Below are 16,033 nucleotides of genomic sequence, written 5' to 3'. Positions count from 1 at the left end.
TGGACATTTTCCGCGTTCAGTAGAGAAAAGTAGGGTACAAAATCAGAGACAGTATACTGTTAGTATACTGTCTGAGTGTGAATTCCAGCTCTGAGTGTGAATTCATCCCTGAGTGTGAATTCCAGCTCTGCCCCTTATTAGCTCCATGGCCTTAAGGAAGTCATTTAACTACTCTGAACCTCGATTTTACTGTCTCCAAAAGAATAATAATAGTATGTATCTTACAGGATTGTTGTGAAGCTAAATAAAAATGAATGTGAAAATAATGTCTGCCATATAGAAATGTTCAATGTTAACCACTGATACTGTCATAATTATACCATAAATTCAATTATGAATGTGCTGAAAAAGGATTGGAAAGTTATAGGCAAAAATGAAAACAACTGCAATGGTAGGAGGAAGAGATTATAAATATGTGTGCTTTTTAATTTTCTCTAAAATGTTACATCATTTTCCAATAAAGAAAAAAGCATTTTAAGTAGGAACCTTAAAACCAAGCATTTTAAGTAGGACCTGGGTCTCAACTTTTCCCTCCAGGGGCCCAAGACTTCCTGTGCCCAGTTCCTAAGGCTCCTGTGGCATCTGTTGGAGAAGGTGAATAGTATCCTGAACCCCTTAGTCAGAACACATTCTAGAATCTAAAAGGTGCTGTCTTGATCAGATCAGACCCCAAGAGAACAGCAGTAGCTACCAATTGAATCAGATTCATTCATTCATGCAGGCATTCACTCATTCATCCATATAATTTTTGAATCACTGTTATATGCAAGGAACTTTTAAAGAATTACTCTGACCCAATGTATGAATTTGGAATAATCTCCAAAATACTATATAAGAAAGCAAGCTTCAGAACACTGTGTATAGAATTCTACTATTTGTATTAAAAATAGATATATAAATATACATATTTATAAACTTGTAAATGCATAGAATTGCTCTGAAAGGATACACAACATATAGATAACAGTGATTAACTCTGGAGAGGGGACTAGAGGCTGACCTCCATGGGGAAGCTTACCATTTATTGTATACCCTTTTGTATTGTGGAATGTCTTACCATGTATATGTATTAATTTTTCAAAACAAACAAAAAATAAAAGAAATTGCCTGGTGCTGAATATACAGTGGTGAACAGGACAGAGGTTCCTCAGTCTTGGGGAAGGCAAAGTTTTGAGCTTACTAGGCCACAATTATTAATTTTTTTAAAACCAGACTGTTTACATAAGTTAAGGGGAAAGTTCTTTCTACAACAATTAGCTTATAATAATTCAGCATATCATTTTACAGAGATAAAGCAGTTGGAAAATAAATACTAAGTAATTTGTCAAGTCTTAGAGTGTATTAAGTTGTAGTTTCTACAAGGGTAGGGATCTTATCTGTTTAATTTGATCAGTAGAGCATTCACTGCAGCATAATGTGAAGATAAACGCTTGTTACAGCAAGCATTTTCTGATGATGACAAATGATAGCACAACCATTTAAAAAAATCTTGCAAAAGAAAAAACCAGAAGATATTGGACTCTGTGTTCCCTGTGAGGGTTAGGCAACCTTTTCTAGATAGTCCTCAAAAAATGATGGTGTTTAAATGGCAAGGCAAATCCCAATGAGAATGAAAGGTTGTAGAGATACCACATGTGTTTTGGAATGTCACAGCGTGATGCTCGAGGCCCTCCTTGGGGTGACAAGGCACAGATGGACTCCAAAGAGAACCTGGCACTTGGCGGGGCACCCCAACTGCATGGGAAGTAGGAAAACAATATCTCGGGGGCTGCAAACCACTGACAAGCTGGCAGCCTGTCAAAGCAGCCTTGGTCGCTAAGGAGCACAATGGTTGACAGGCTTGACTCAGCACCATCACTACAGGTGGCCTCTGCACATCGTTTAACCTCTGTGAGCCTCGGTATTCTTCTCCATAAAATGGAGGACAACTGTGAGATCTTTGTGAGGATTAAAGGAGAGAATCACTAGAAAGTGTTCAGCAAGATGCTGGGCACACAAGCAGGGCTTAAAATGCTATCTTCACTCTTACTAAAGAATGGCTAGGTGTCTGGGCCACTTTATAACTGCTAATCAGCATCTAAGTCCAAACAGCAGACAAAATGTGCTCCACCCTCCATGCCCTAAGGTCAAGTAAAGATTTTCCCACATTCATATAGTGTTTTATAAACTAGAAAAGACTTTCACATTCATGAGTTCACAAAAGCCCGTGAAGCCAGTTGGATGGGAATTATTAACTCTATCGTGAAGGGGAGGAGAGAGTGAGGTTAAGGGATTTGCTAAGAGCTGGCTAAGGGTAGAATCCAGGCCAGGACCCAGGTTTTCCAGGGAGTGGCTCAACATTTTTCCAACTCATGCTCTTCCCAGGAAGGAGATATATATCTGGGGTCAGTACAGGTGGCCAAACCTGCAATTCTACCATCTCTGCCTGCTCTCCAGCTACCACTGTGTCTGAGCAGGAAGGGTTCAACCAGTCATTTCAAACCCTTCCATCAGCCTTCTCTGGAACCTGTTCCTGTGAATGGACCCAGGGTACAGGGATGGCTTCCTGCAACTAGAATTAGGCATGGGACAACAGCTACGGCAGGGCTAGGTCTGGCTTTGCAGGTAACTGGAAGCAGGCCTGGGTTGCCCCACTGCCAGTCTGGGAGACAGGGAGGTGGCAGCCTTGCCAGGAAGAGCAATTATTAAAAGGATGCAGACAGTGAGAGTCTCTCTGAAAGTGAGGCAACCTTTCCCACTGCCATTAGCATTTCCACTAAAAACTTGGCATTTGATAGAGGGAAAAAATGTATTTTTTTCAACTGTGAAAAGGCCAGGCATATTTATCTGATTTAATAATTTATAATTGATATTTAATGCCTCCTTGAAAGATGACCTCTAGGCACCCAGCTAGCACCCTCCTCCCTTTACTAGATCCTGCTGGGCCCAGCCCCATGCCACCTGGGTTAGAGGTCACAGGACACCTTCACACAGCCTGTTCCTCCCGCTTGGGTGGGCCCTGACTCCACCATCAGTGAAAAGACAGCCAGTCTTCCAATTCTAATCCCAGTTCTGCCACATCTGAGTTCTCTGTGGCAGCAGCACTGCTGTAAGAAATAAGAAACCTCTTGAATGCTATAAGAAAATTATAAAATTCCTCTTCTCCACCCACTTTTCCCTTTTTACCAGTAAGGGGTTCTGTTAGGTTGAAAATCATGTCAAGGAAAGATGAAGGTGCCCAGAAAATTTCGATAGGCCCTAAAACCAATGCCACTAGCCTGGGGGAGATCTTAGAGGTCTCCACATGGTGGAGTCCCTCCTCTAGACCCCTTCAGAAGGTCTCTAGAGAACTAAGAAGTACAGGGCTCCTGGTTTCCTAACCACAAGCTCCAGAATCTAGAGAAGACCTTCCTTAGACAGTAGGAAGTGTTGTCCTCCCTCAGAGATGGGACAAACAGGGGAAGTCTGGGAAAGACCCTTGGGTGGAACAGGGTGGGGCCAGGCTCACTTGGAGAGGAATACAAGAGCCTACCTGCATGGTGAGAAGATTTTTTATTTGAAATATAGTCTGAGCAACATGAGTGTAGCCAAGAGGAGGAGGGGCTGGCCTGCCTGGGGCAGCAGCCTCTCAAATGGCACGAGAGCAGGAGTACAAATATTCCAATGTCTGTGTGTCCCAACCCCACCTGTCAGGAAAGGCAAAACGGCAGAACAAAGACCCACCCACAGCGCCTTCTCAAGGAGTCTGGCTCTTGGTGCCTGCCTGCCTTTGCCTTACCTCCTGCTCTCCCCAGGTTCCAAACAGAGGTGTGCAGCAGAGGTTTCTCCCACCCCACCCACAGAGACATGATGAGCCAGTGTGACAATTAGTTCTCAGGACTATTTTGAGGGAAAAGAATCAAAGACAGGGAGGAGGGGCAAGGTAATCAAGGGCCCTTGCCAAACCAGGCTAGGCAGAGCTCTCCCAGAGGGACTGTGTCAGCACCCCTCATTTCCCTCCTTCTCAGGATCTAAAGGCAGGAAGGAGAGCTGGTGTCTGCAGGAAAAAGAGCTCTGAGGAGCGCCCTGGCTGAAGGCAGCAAGCAGGAACCTCCCAGAAGAGCACAGCCGCTGTGGCGTTCAAGCCTAGTTGACAGCATTGGGGTTGGGCCACATAAGCAGCTTGGGGTTGGAAGGACACAGACAAGAGATGGGGTACCAAGAAGCAGCACAAAGCCATAAATAACAGAAGCAAATTCAGAGCTGTGAGGGTCCTGGCCAACCCCACATTTCCTGGGGCTGGGGGATACCCAGCACTGGCAGCTCAGGGCAGACACTACTCCAGGGTACAACCGGCCACACTCACACCGGGGGCAGAGCCTTTTATTTTCCACGGTCCGCACGGCATGTGGAAGACGCTTTGGCACCACCCCTGACCATGCACACTGCAAGGTCTCCAGTCACACCTGAGGGGATAGTGCGTGGCTGTCCTGGTCCTGAGAGGCCTGTGGTTGACTATGATCATTGTGGCCACCATCGTCCTCAGGGGCCTGGCCCAGCAATCTCCTCACCTCTGGGTCAGCCAACAAAGGCTCACCGGCACATTCTTCCAGTCCATTCTCTCTAGTCTCCATGGGTACCTCCTCCCCGGAGCCTTCCTCTGGCTCTGCCACCTCCACTGCCATCTCTGCTGCCACCACCTCCTCTTCCTCTTCCTCCTCCTGGTCTCTCACCTTGTGGACAATGAAGAGGTGGCGGCTGAGGGAGCTGGCAGAGGTGTAGCACAAACCACAGAGGAGACATTGGGCTGTGGAGCTGTCCGCCTGGTGCTGAGGTATGTGGCTCTGAAACTCGAGCCCCGAGTCTGTGGCAAAACTACATTTCGCGCACTGAAAAAGGGACTTGTGCCTTTTGGTGGAAGAGACGGTTGCGCCATTGCTGGTGCCTGGAGTGTCCCCTACTCCACTGACTGGTCTTTTCAGATGGTTCACCTAAAAGGAGAGACAGCGTGAGCACAGTCCAGGCCAAGCCCTGGACATGAGCCCCCAGAGGTAACCATGAGTCCAAGGACTCAAAGAAAGCACCACCCCGGCCAGGGTCACCCCAGCCCTGAATGTTGGTTTACGTTTGGTTTGTTTCAATTGTTTGTTTTGTAATGTAACATATGCATGTGTCACAATACTCCAAAGGCATGGGAAGGGTATAGAGACTATCTCACTCCCCAGGCCTGCTCTCCAAAGAACATATTACCTGGGTTTGTAGCTCTTCCAAAAGGTATCCTATGCATATACAAAAACAAAACTATTGTCTTTTGCAAAATGATGGCATGCCATGCATACTTTTCTTTTTATTTTTGAAGCAGGGTCTCACTCTGTTGACCAGGCTGGTATGCAGAGGCACAATCATAGCTCACTGCATCCTTGACCTACTGGGCTTAAGCGATCCTCCCACCTCAACCTCATGAGTAGCTGGGACTACACCTGGCTAATTTTTTTTTATTTTATTTCATTTCATTTTTGAGACAGGGTCTCATTTTGTTACCCAGGCTGGAGTGCAGTGGCGTGATCACAGCTCACTGTAGTCTCGACCTCAGGACTTAAGCGATCCTCCCACCTCAGCCTCCTGAATAGATGGAACTATAGGTGCACACCACCACACCCAGCTAATTTATTTACTTATTTATTGTAGAGATAGAGTCTCCCTATGTTGCCCAGGCTGGTCTCGAACTCCTAGGCTCAAGTGATCCTTCCACCTTGGCCTCCCAAAGTGATGGGATTACAGGCATGAGCCACCGCACTTGGTATATGCATGCTTTTCTTCACCCTGTTTTGTTTTTTTTGTTTTTTTTTTTACTTAACGACATATATTGGAGTGTGTCTCCATAGGAGAACATAGAGACTTCATTCTTCTACAGGCAGCACACTAACCCACTGTGGGAATGAGAAGTCCCCAGTGGCTGACATTTAGCTGAGTTCCATCTTTGTTACTGCACACAGTGCTGCAGCAAACATCCTTTAGCAGACTTCTTTATGCCCAAGGCAAAAGATCTCTAATAGATAAATCCTAGAAGCAGAATTGCTGGATCAAAGGGTATGTGCATTTTGGGGGAAGGGAGGATATGCATTTTACAATTGGACAGGTTTCGATACCCCCAGCTCCTATGCATGAAAGGGCCTTTGCCAACCACTGACTTGCCTAATCAGATGGTTCTGATTAGGCAAGAAAGTTTTAAGAATGCCCTGAAACTCCAGGCAGCTCTTAGGGCTTCCCAGACACCCCTGACCCTTCTGTGGAACAGCCCCCCTACCATGGTGTGGAGAGAGGCTGCAGTGAGGAGGAAAAGCCAGGCTGCTCCAGAAGTTCACAAGAAATGAGAATAGGGCATGGGACATGGATAAAGTCATAGGGCAAGGGGCCAGGATAGCAGGTTCTAGGCCTGGCTCCTCCTATAACTAGTGAGAAGGTTGGGGGGTAAGTTGGTCAAACATCATTATCCTCATCTGACAAGGTAGTCCTACGTGCACACGCCTCAGGACTGCTGTGAGACAGAAAGAGAATGGTATGTGTGAAAATGTACCAATGTCCACAGAGCACAGCACACCCCTACAGAGGGGGCCATGGTGACAGGGAAGCAACAGTAACAACAGGCTGACAGGCCACCTTATGGGTCTTTGTCCTTATCCCCTACTTGTGTCCAGTGCCAGGTGGGTCACACAGGACTAGAGAGTGACCCACATTGAGGGAAGCTGTCACTCTGGTTGCTCCATGGCCACAACAGTAGCCTTCCTAATGCCCTTCCAGCTCCAAGCCTCACTGAGCAGCCAGCTCCAGTGGCAGGGAGCCCATACTCACCTGAGGGGAATGTCCACCTGGAGGTTTGACTTTGGACGTTTGGCTCAAATCAGGGTTTCTGATGCCATGCATAAGGCTGATGTGGCTCTCCAGGAGGGAAGGCCGAGGAAAGCTGGGGCTGTCCTCTGTACAGTACCTGCAGAAGCACAGCAGAAAGGTCAGGTAAGTGCCCGGGCTGCAGGCTCCCTCAGTGCTATTCACACCAAGGCCAGGAGGGAGAGAGTCTGGAGCAGACTCCTGGGCTGGCTGGTGCTGGGATCCTCAGAGAGATCCAGCCAGCAGGTCAGCCAAGGTGGCAGACAATAGCACATTAGAATACTTGCATTCTTGACACCTGGCCCTCAGCCACAATCTCACTGAACACTCCCTGATGTCACTGCCCACAGACCCAAGTGCTAGGCTAGTAGTCATAGTGAAAGGGCCTGGGTATATCCTAAGGCACAGGCAGATGGTGTAGAAGCCTCTCAGTCCCAGGGGTGCATGGTCACATCACCATCCCTCCTCTTAAACCTCAGGGTGCTTCGTGACTGATGGGCTGTGCAGTCCTGGGCTAGAGAGTGACACGGCAGGTCTCAGGAGCTACCAGGTTCTGGAAGCTGATTTCTGACCTGCCCCTGATTTCTGACTTAGCTGCAACTTCTTCCAGTTGGAAATCACTTGTCTCTTGTCTTAGACACCTGATCTTGCAGCAGAGAAAAGACCCAGTGGTGCCATGGACAGAGTCTTTTGAACCTCAGGCCTCCTCACTACCATCCCCAGGGACTCACCCGCAGGTGTAGACCTTCTTTACTGTGTCGTGGTTGTTGCGGATGTGTTTGCGCAGGCTGTTGGGGGTGTGGAAGGATAGTTCACACTGCCGGCACGGGTACCGCTTCAATGTCTGAGGAAGGAGGTGGCAACACACAAAGCATCAGAACTGTAAGAGAGTTCTGGGTGCATCTTTCTTCTCAGATGCTATAGGCAGAAAGGAGGATAATCCCAAAGACCTCAAGATCTGTGGTACCCACGCTGCCCAAAGCACCAGGAACACTAGGAGTTCTGGTCTCACAGAAAGAAGTCCAGAGGACTGGGCTCTGCATTGTAACTGTGTGGCTGCACTTACCCGACCGTGGCTCTTTTTCATGTGGGACACATAGCTCTCCCGATCTGGAACCCATTCCTGGCACTCCTGGCAGGTCCAGCCAGTGTTCCTCAGCCGAGGCCTGGCTTCCACTCTGCGGTGGGCTTCAGGCCTACCCCAGCGGCCAGAAGGCAGGGAGCTGCTCCGAGCAGCCACACTAGTGGCTGGGGGCTCAGTGGGAACTCGAGAGCTGGGGCGGCTTGAGGATGTGTCCACTGAAGACTGGAGGCTTGACAGCTCATCCACATTTCGGGGAACACCGTGAGTGCTCTGAGGATGGGGAGAGCGATTACTGACTGGGCAAGGGGAAAGATGCACAGAGTCGGACCCCCAACCTGAGGCATGTGCCCTCCTCCCCAGCCTCCTCCCACAAGGCATCCCACCTTGACATGTTGCATCAACTCCGGCTTCTGCACGAACAAGAGTGGGCACTCAGGGCACTTGAAGACGCCCACCTGCGTCTTGCTGACATTCTGGTAAAAATGCTGCTGAATGTGCCTCTTCTTATTGAAGACCATTTCACAGGAGCACTTATAAATGAGCCTGATGAGACAAGCCCCAGGGTGTGAGGTGGCCAAGGCACCACGCAGCCCCTCCACCCATCTCTGCTCTCTCTGAACCAGGGTCAAGTTTGGGAAAGCACTACCCTGAGCCAATGTGGATGCTCCCCTGCGTCAGGACATCCTTAGTATGACCCCAGGCACCTCTGCCACTAACCCTAGCTCCCTCACCCATTCCTATGCCACCCACTACAGCACCCAGGCTACTCCTCTCTGCCCCACAGGGCCTGCTGGCCCTGGAGCTGCACTCACTGAGAGGGTCTGTGGGGCTGGGTGGGGTGCTGGGTGGCACTGTGGTCCGCGGTGCTGCTGGCAGTCTTGAAGGCCATGGGGCAGAATGCACATTTGTGGAAAACCTGGCAGTGTCGCTCCTGGATATGGCTTTTCAGCAAGGCCAAGGTCAGGTGGACGACACCACAGTGGATGCACCTAGACAAAAGTGGGGTAGTGTGGGTGGAGTAGAGGGAGTACCGGACCCAGAGGCGGTGCTGCAAGAGGAGGGATGGAGAAGAGGAACAGAGCTATCCAGGCACCCTCTCCCTCCCTCAATCACTCAGACTTCCACCCTCCACAAGTATATCCTGAGGGTCTGCTTGCTACAGTCTGGCACAACGTGGCCACACAGGGGCCCCCAAGCCCAAGGCCATGCCTTGTATAGAAGGGAGAAACCCCAACCTTCCCTGCACTGGCCAGAGGATATTCTGCCAACCAAAAACCTGAGCCTACCTAAGAGAAGTCGGTGGAAGTGGAAAGGGAATAAAATGGTTCAGTAATGGCATAAACAGTATTTAAGCGTGAGACAACTGCAGAAGTCCAAGAAATTCCAAAGGAGGCTGCACAAAGCCCATGCCTTCCCACAGGCTGGTGGTACGAGTAAGCAGGGATGGCCACTTAACAAAACATACAGTCAGGCAATGCTATGCTCACCAAAACAACAACTACATTAAAACAACCCTTAAAGTCCAGGAAGAAATACTCCATAGTGTTGTTCACTGGAACTTGTTGTGATGAAGGAATGGTGAATAGTTCCACTGGGGCAGGCACAGTAGGTCACGCCTGTAATCCAAGCACTTGGGGAGGCCGAGGAGGGTAGACCACACGAGACCAGAAGTTCAAGATGAGACATGGCTGACATGGCAAAACCCCCTCTCTACTAAAAACACAAAAATTAGCTGGGCATGGTGGCACGTGCCTGTAATTCCAGCTACTCAGGTGGCTGAGGCAGGAGAATCGCTTGAACTCGGGAGGCAGAGGTTGCAGTAAGCCAAGATTGTGCCACTGCAATCCAGTCTGGGTGACAGAGTGAAAACCTGTCCCCTGGCTGGGGGGAGAAGGGGGAAGCTCCACTGTTCATGTGGCCATGTGGTTATTTCAATTAACAAAATAAAATAAAAATTCAGTTTCTTAGTTGCACTGGCCAAATTTCAGGCACCCAGTAGCCACAAATGGCTGGTACTATACTCTACTGGATCACATAGCTCAAAAGTGCTGTGATATCTTCTTAGTGGAACTATGGGGATAACTTTTCATTTCTTTTTCTCCCTACCAATTTGTATTTTCCGAGTTTTGCTTGGTGGATACATTTTTTTTACAATGCATAAATAAGATAAACAATTGTCTTAAACCATTTTTCTGAAATTGAGGCCATATGGAACTTGTTTCAACTTCACAACATCTCTCTATAAATACTGCCTTCCCTTTTTTTGATATCGGAGAATAATATGACCTGCATCCATAAGATTACTAGTGACCTGCATCCATAAGATGACTAGTCCCTTGGCCGGGCGCGGTGGCTCACGTCTGTAATCCCAGCACTTTGGGACGCCGAGGTGGGCGGATCACGAGGCCAGGAGATTGAGACCATCCTGGCAAACATGGTGAAACCCCGTCTCTACTAAAAATACAAATAAAAAAATTAGCCAGGCGTGGCAGCAGGCGCCTGTAGTCCCAGCTTCTTGGGAGGCTGAGGCAGGAGAATGGCGTGAACCCGGGAGGCGACGGAGCTTGCAGTGAGCAGAGATTGTGCCACTGTACTCCAGCCTGGGCGACAGAGCGAGACTCCGTCTAAAAAAAAAAAAAAATTACTAGTCCCTTTCCTGTGTTCAGTCTTTCCTCCTGCCTATGAACACACACAGGTCTCCCCTACATGAGGAAACATCTTTTCCCTCTCTGCTATTTCTTTTTATCTTCCTTTTGTGGCAATACTGTCTGCCCTCATAATATTGACATCCCCATAGGCACTAAAGAGAGGCAGCTGCTTTGCTAAAATAAAAGGCATGCCTTCATTTAAGAATTCTTTGACTCCTGAATGTTACCCTTCATTTTACTACATATATATATATATATATATATATATATATATATATATATATATACACACACACACACACATTTTTTTTTTTTTTTTTGAGACAGAGTCTTGCTCTGTCACCCAGGTTGGAGTGCAGTGGCACAATCTCGGCTCACTGCAACCTCCGCCTCCTGGTTTCAAGCGATTCTCCTGTCTCAGCCTCCCAAGTAGCTGGGATTACAGGCACCTGCCACCACACCCAGTTTACTTTTGTATTTTTAGTAGAGACAGGGTTTCACCATGTTGGCCAGGCTGGTCTTGAACTCCTGACCTCGGGTGATCCACCGACTTCAGCCTCCCAAATTGCTGGGATTACAGGTGTGATACATTTTCACAGTCCACATAAATCACCACAGAATCCTGAACAATCTTTTTTCTTCCTTGTATGTATTGGAAGGGAAGGGTAGAGAATCACCTTCGAAAATTTAATTAGCAACGAAGAGCAGCCCACAGAACCAGAAAGCTTTTTGCAGTGAACTCCATAGAGCATTCATTACTAAATTTGTGTACGCTTTAAATTAGGGCTTCTATACAAGCTACTTACTTAATTTTCCTTTCTCTCCTGCTAAACAGAAGAGTGAAACCAACTTCTAGCACACACAAGTATTTCCACACTACAAAGTATTATGAAGAGAAAAAAGCACATAATTCCACATTCATCCAAAGTGGCCAAGTACACCTGATATGTGTAAAGAATCTCTTAAGTGGCTTTATTTGTGCCGTTTGACCAAACTCCTGCAGAAACAGTAGAAATATATCCTTCTCGAATGCTACTGAAAATTCCTTCTATGTATCTTATAGACATTTCTTCGAGAAACCTCACTGAAAGTGAGAACACATGCAAAGTACCCTCAATGAAGGACTGAATCCAACGGGGTTTACAAGTTGATGAGAAAGTGTGCAGAAAAGAGTGCCAACCATATGACACCGCACTTGACCACAGCTTAAGAGAAAATAGGCAATTATAGAATCATATGTTGTGAAATATGTAGTTTTAGAAAAGATAAACAACATAAAGTATTTAACTTTGTTAATAATCACAAATAAGAAAATAACATTAAAACAGTCTAAACTTGCTTCCTTATGACATCATTAGCCACTCTCCAAATTATTAACAAAGAACAGAACAATTTATAAAATTCTGAAATATATGTGTATGCATATTTTACATAAAATACATATAAATTATATATATATTTATATTATATAAATAACCATATATAGAGACTTTTTACATTATCAAGTAAAAGCAAAAATAATACAAAACATAAAATAATCTTGTAAAACTCTGTAGTAGATTTCAATAAAATGGAACATAGGTATCTTGAGAATGTACTGGCTGGTGGGAGGTGGCGACTGAGGAAGATGAAGATCCAGTTTCAGACATGAGACTTGCTGGGTGATCATTTCATTGAGATCAACCTGAATGACCAGGTGTAAAGTGCAAGAGTAGTATGCTATGACTGAGGCAACTCAAATTTTTTAATTGCCAATGTCTGTTTCTTTTGATTCTACAAAAGAAACTATGTTTCCGGTAGCCCTTAAACCTCAGGATTCCAATCAACCGTCAGATAGACTCATGACTGAAAAACAGCAGGAAGAAGCAGAATGGGAAAGCATAAATGTGCTATTGATGATGCATGGCTTAAAACCTTTGTCTCTAGTCAAAAGAACAAATCTCAAAGATCTCATCATTTTTGACAAACAGTCATCACAAAGGATGAGACAGAATTTGAAATTGTTGGTGGAAGAAACCTCACGTCAACAGAACATGATACAGGAGCCTATAGAAACTAATCAGCAGCTTAGAAATGAACTTCAGCTAGAGCACAGCCGAGCAACCAATCAAGAACAACGAGCTAATGACTTGGAATAAATTATGGAGAGTGTGAAATCCAAAATTGGTGAATTGGAGGATGAATCACTAAATAGGGCTTGCCAGCAACAGAATAAAATAAAAGATCTTCAAAAGGAGCAGAAAACTTTATAGGTGAAGTGCCAGCATTATAAGAAAAAACTAACTGAGCAACAAGAAACTATTGCTTCTTTGCAAATGGAAGTCTGTAGATTAAGAAAGGAGGAAGAAGATCGCATTGTCACTCAAAACAGAGTGTTTGCCTATCTGTGCAAAAGAGTTCCTCATATCGTCTTGGATAGACGGTATGTAATTTTGCTACATAAATTGATATGTAGCTAGATTCATGGTTTTGTTTGTTTGACCTGATTTTATCTTGGGAGTGGTTATAACTCTTATAAACTAGAAAAGCCTCTCTCTCCTCCTCTTCTGCATTGTTTTTCCGTGCTCATCCTGTTTTTGTTTGTTTGTTTGTTTGTTCTAGAGGTCCTTTGGGGAATGGAATTGAACATTTACTAAAAATAACACTAAACTTTTAAATAAATTCATAATTAATCAGACATTTCTCAAAATAACTGATCCTTTTAGTGAAGAATAATATTTAGAGATCACTGTATGGGTTTTGGGGTTGCTTAGTTTTATTATGTTATTGATTTTAGGAGTTTTTAGTGGAAAGAACCAGGGACTATATATTTTGGAGGGGACTATATATATTTAACCCAGCTGAAGTTAAGACAGTATTTTTATTTAAATTCTGATTTTACATTTGTAACTGTTGTCTTTTCTACTGAAAATCATTCTTAAGAACAATATTATAATTATTTGCTATATCTGATAATACATAAAAATAGTTTCAAAATATTAAAACTAGAATTACTAACAATAAGCCTACTGAATGAAATTTAAATTTCTGGCATTAGGAGATATACCTCATGTAAATGATGAGTTAATGGGTGCAGCACACCAACATGGCACACGTATACATATGTAACAAACCGGCACGTTGTGCACATGTACTCTAGAACTTAAAGTAAAATAATAAAAAAAATTTCTGGGCAAAAAAAAAAAGAGAATGTACTAAAAAAATTAACATACACAGAATGGGAGAAAATATAAGCAAATCTGACAAGGAACTTGTATTCAGAAGATATAAAAAACTCTTACAACTCAATTATAAGATGTCAAATAACCCAATTCAGAAGTGGGCAAATGATCTGAATAGACATTTCTCCAAAGAAGATGGAGTCCAGGCCAGGCACAGTGGCTCACGCCTGTAATCCCAGCACTTTGGGAGGCCAAGGTCGGGGGATCACCTGAGGTCAGGAGTTCAAGACCAGTCTGGCCAAAATGGTGAAACCCCGTCTCTGCTAAAAATACAAAAATTAGCCGGGCATGGTGGTGGGCGCCTGTAATCCCAGCTACTCAGGAGGCTGAGGCAGGAGAAGCGCTTGAACCCAGGGAGGGGCGGAGGTTGCAGTGAGCCGAGATAGTGCCATTGTACTCCAGCCTGGTCAACAGAGTGAGACTCTGTCTCAAAAAAAAAAAAAAAAAAAAAAAAAAAAAAAGATGGAGTCCAATAAGCACATGATCAACACTGTTAGTTAACCATCAGGGAAACAAGATACCATTTCACACCCATAAGGATGGTTACAAATCAAGAAGACAATAACAAGTGTTGGCAAGGGTGTATAGAAATCAAAACCTTCATACACTGCTGGTGGGGATATAAAAATGGTGCAGTCACTTTGGAAAATAGTCTGACAGTTTCTCAAAAAGTTAAACAGGGTTACTATTTTTTTCCTTTTTTAAAATTATATTTTAAGTTCTGGGATACATGTGCAGAATGTGCAGGTTTGTTACATAGGTATACAAGAGCCATGGTGGTTTGCTGCACCCATCAACCCATCACCTACATTAGGTATTTCTCCTAATGCTATCCCTCCCCAATCCCCCACCCCTTGACAGGCCCCGGTGTGTGATGTTCCCCTCCCTATAGAGTTACTATCTGACCCAGCTATTCTACTCCTAGGTATCCAAAGCAACTGAAAACATGTCCACATGATAACTTGTACATGAATGTTCTTCAGCAGCATTATACACATTATTCATTATTCATGAAGCCAAAAGGTAGAACCAACCCAAAGGTCCATCAGCTGACAAATGGATAAACAAAACATGGTATATCCCCACAATGGAATCTCATTCAGCCATAATAAGGAATGAAATACTGATATATGCTACAACATGGGTGAACCTTGCAAATATTATGCTAATATTATATAATTCCACTTATATGACATGTCCAGAAGAGCTATGAGACAGAAAGTAAATTAGTGATTGCCTAGGGTTACGGGGATGAAAGAAGTGGTGGAGTGGTGGATATTAAGTTTCTTCTTGGATAGTAAAAATGCTCTAAAACTGTTTGTAGTGATTGCACAACTCTGTTATGAACACTGTAGTGTTGTGTGTGTCTTCTGACTTCAACTGCAGATCACTGAAAATTTTAATATCACTATCTTCAGTAATCCCTTTAGCTGAATCACAACACATTTGGTCTGGCATTCCTTACAAAAAGGTTTGATAAACTGAATTGCTTTTGAGATATTTCTTTTTACTTGTACATAAGAAAATATGTAATTAAAAATGAAAAGTATTAACCCATCCATACAACTAAAAATTTCTTGGGCTAGGTGCAGTGGCTCATGCGTGTAGTCCCAGCACTTTGGGAGGCCAAGCCAGGTGGATCACCTGAGGTCAGGAGTTTGAGACCAGCCTGGCCATCATGGTGAAATCCCAGCTCTACTAAAAATACAAAAATTAGCCAAGCATGGTGGCACATGCTTATAATCCCAGCTACTCAGGTGACTGAGGCAGGAGAATCGCTTGAACCTGAGAGGTGGAGATTGCAGTGAGCCAAGATGCTGCCACTGCACTCCAGCCTGGGTGACAGAGCGAGACTCCATCTAAAAAAAGAAAAAGAAAAAAAAAAAAATTCTTGGGTTCAAGATTCAAAGATAAATATTTAAGTGTTGATTGTATTACTATTTGATCTCAGAACAAGCAGCATACACTTAAATCAAGGCTAGAAAGGTATTTTTAAGTGTTACAGGATACTGTAAAAACATATTCAGATGTTTGGTTTAAAATGTAGCCTGGGATGTTGCCAAGCAATGCTCTTCAGCAACTTGGTGGTAAGTGCTTTGTATAATCCTGTCTTAGGTTTGTCTTGTTTTTAATGTACTTTAGATACTCCATCCTCCATAAGATGAAAAAGAAATCAGTCTACATTTTTAAATGTTTATACCAGCCAGGTGCAGTGGCTCACGCCTGTAATCCCA

The 16,033-nt window shown here is 44.7% G+C and overlaps 1 protein-coding gene and 1 pseudogene across 6 annotated transcripts in view; one reads left to right on the top strand and one right to left on the bottom strand.

The window, feature by feature from the left end:
- Window positions 1-401: 401 nt before the first annotated feature.
- LOC105464712 (zinc finger protein 592) overlaps window positions 402-16,033 on the bottom strand; it is a 57,288-nt gene continuing 41,656 nt past the window's right edge. For all 6 annotated transcript variants that reach the window (XM_011712736.3, XM_011712735.3, XM_011712740.3 and 3 more), the window contains 6 exons: window positions 8,743-8,919; window positions 8,314-8,473; window positions 7,913-8,200; window positions 7,578-7,690; window positions 6,811-6,946; window positions 402-4,949 (listed from right to left, as the gene is read on the bottom strand). In XM_011712736.3, the coding sequence (XP_011711038.1) occupies window positions 4,419-4,949; window positions 6,811-6,946; window positions 7,578-7,690; window positions 7,913-8,200; window positions 8,314-8,473; window positions 8,743-8,919 (1,405 nt within the window). In that variant the 3' untranslated portion in view covers window positions 402-4,418. The remainder of the gene's footprint in view (window positions 4,950-6,810; window positions 6,947-7,577; window positions 7,691-7,912; window positions 8,201-8,313; window positions 8,474-8,742; window positions 8,920-16,033) is intronic.
- On the top strand, window positions 12,185-14,704 carry LOC105464711 (centrosomal protein of 70 kDa-like; annotated as a pseudogene).

This window comes from Macaca nemestrina, chromosome 7 (assembly GCF_043159975.1).
Source record: "Macaca nemestrina isolate mMacNem1 chromosome 7, mMacNem.hap1, whole genome shotgun sequence".
Classification (NCBI taxonomy): Eukaryota; Metazoa; Chordata; class Mammalia; order Primates; family Cercopithecidae; genus Macaca; species Macaca nemestrina.
The sequence above is the reverse complement of the archived record's forward strand: the minus strand, read 5'-3'. Positions and strand labels throughout refer to the sequence as shown.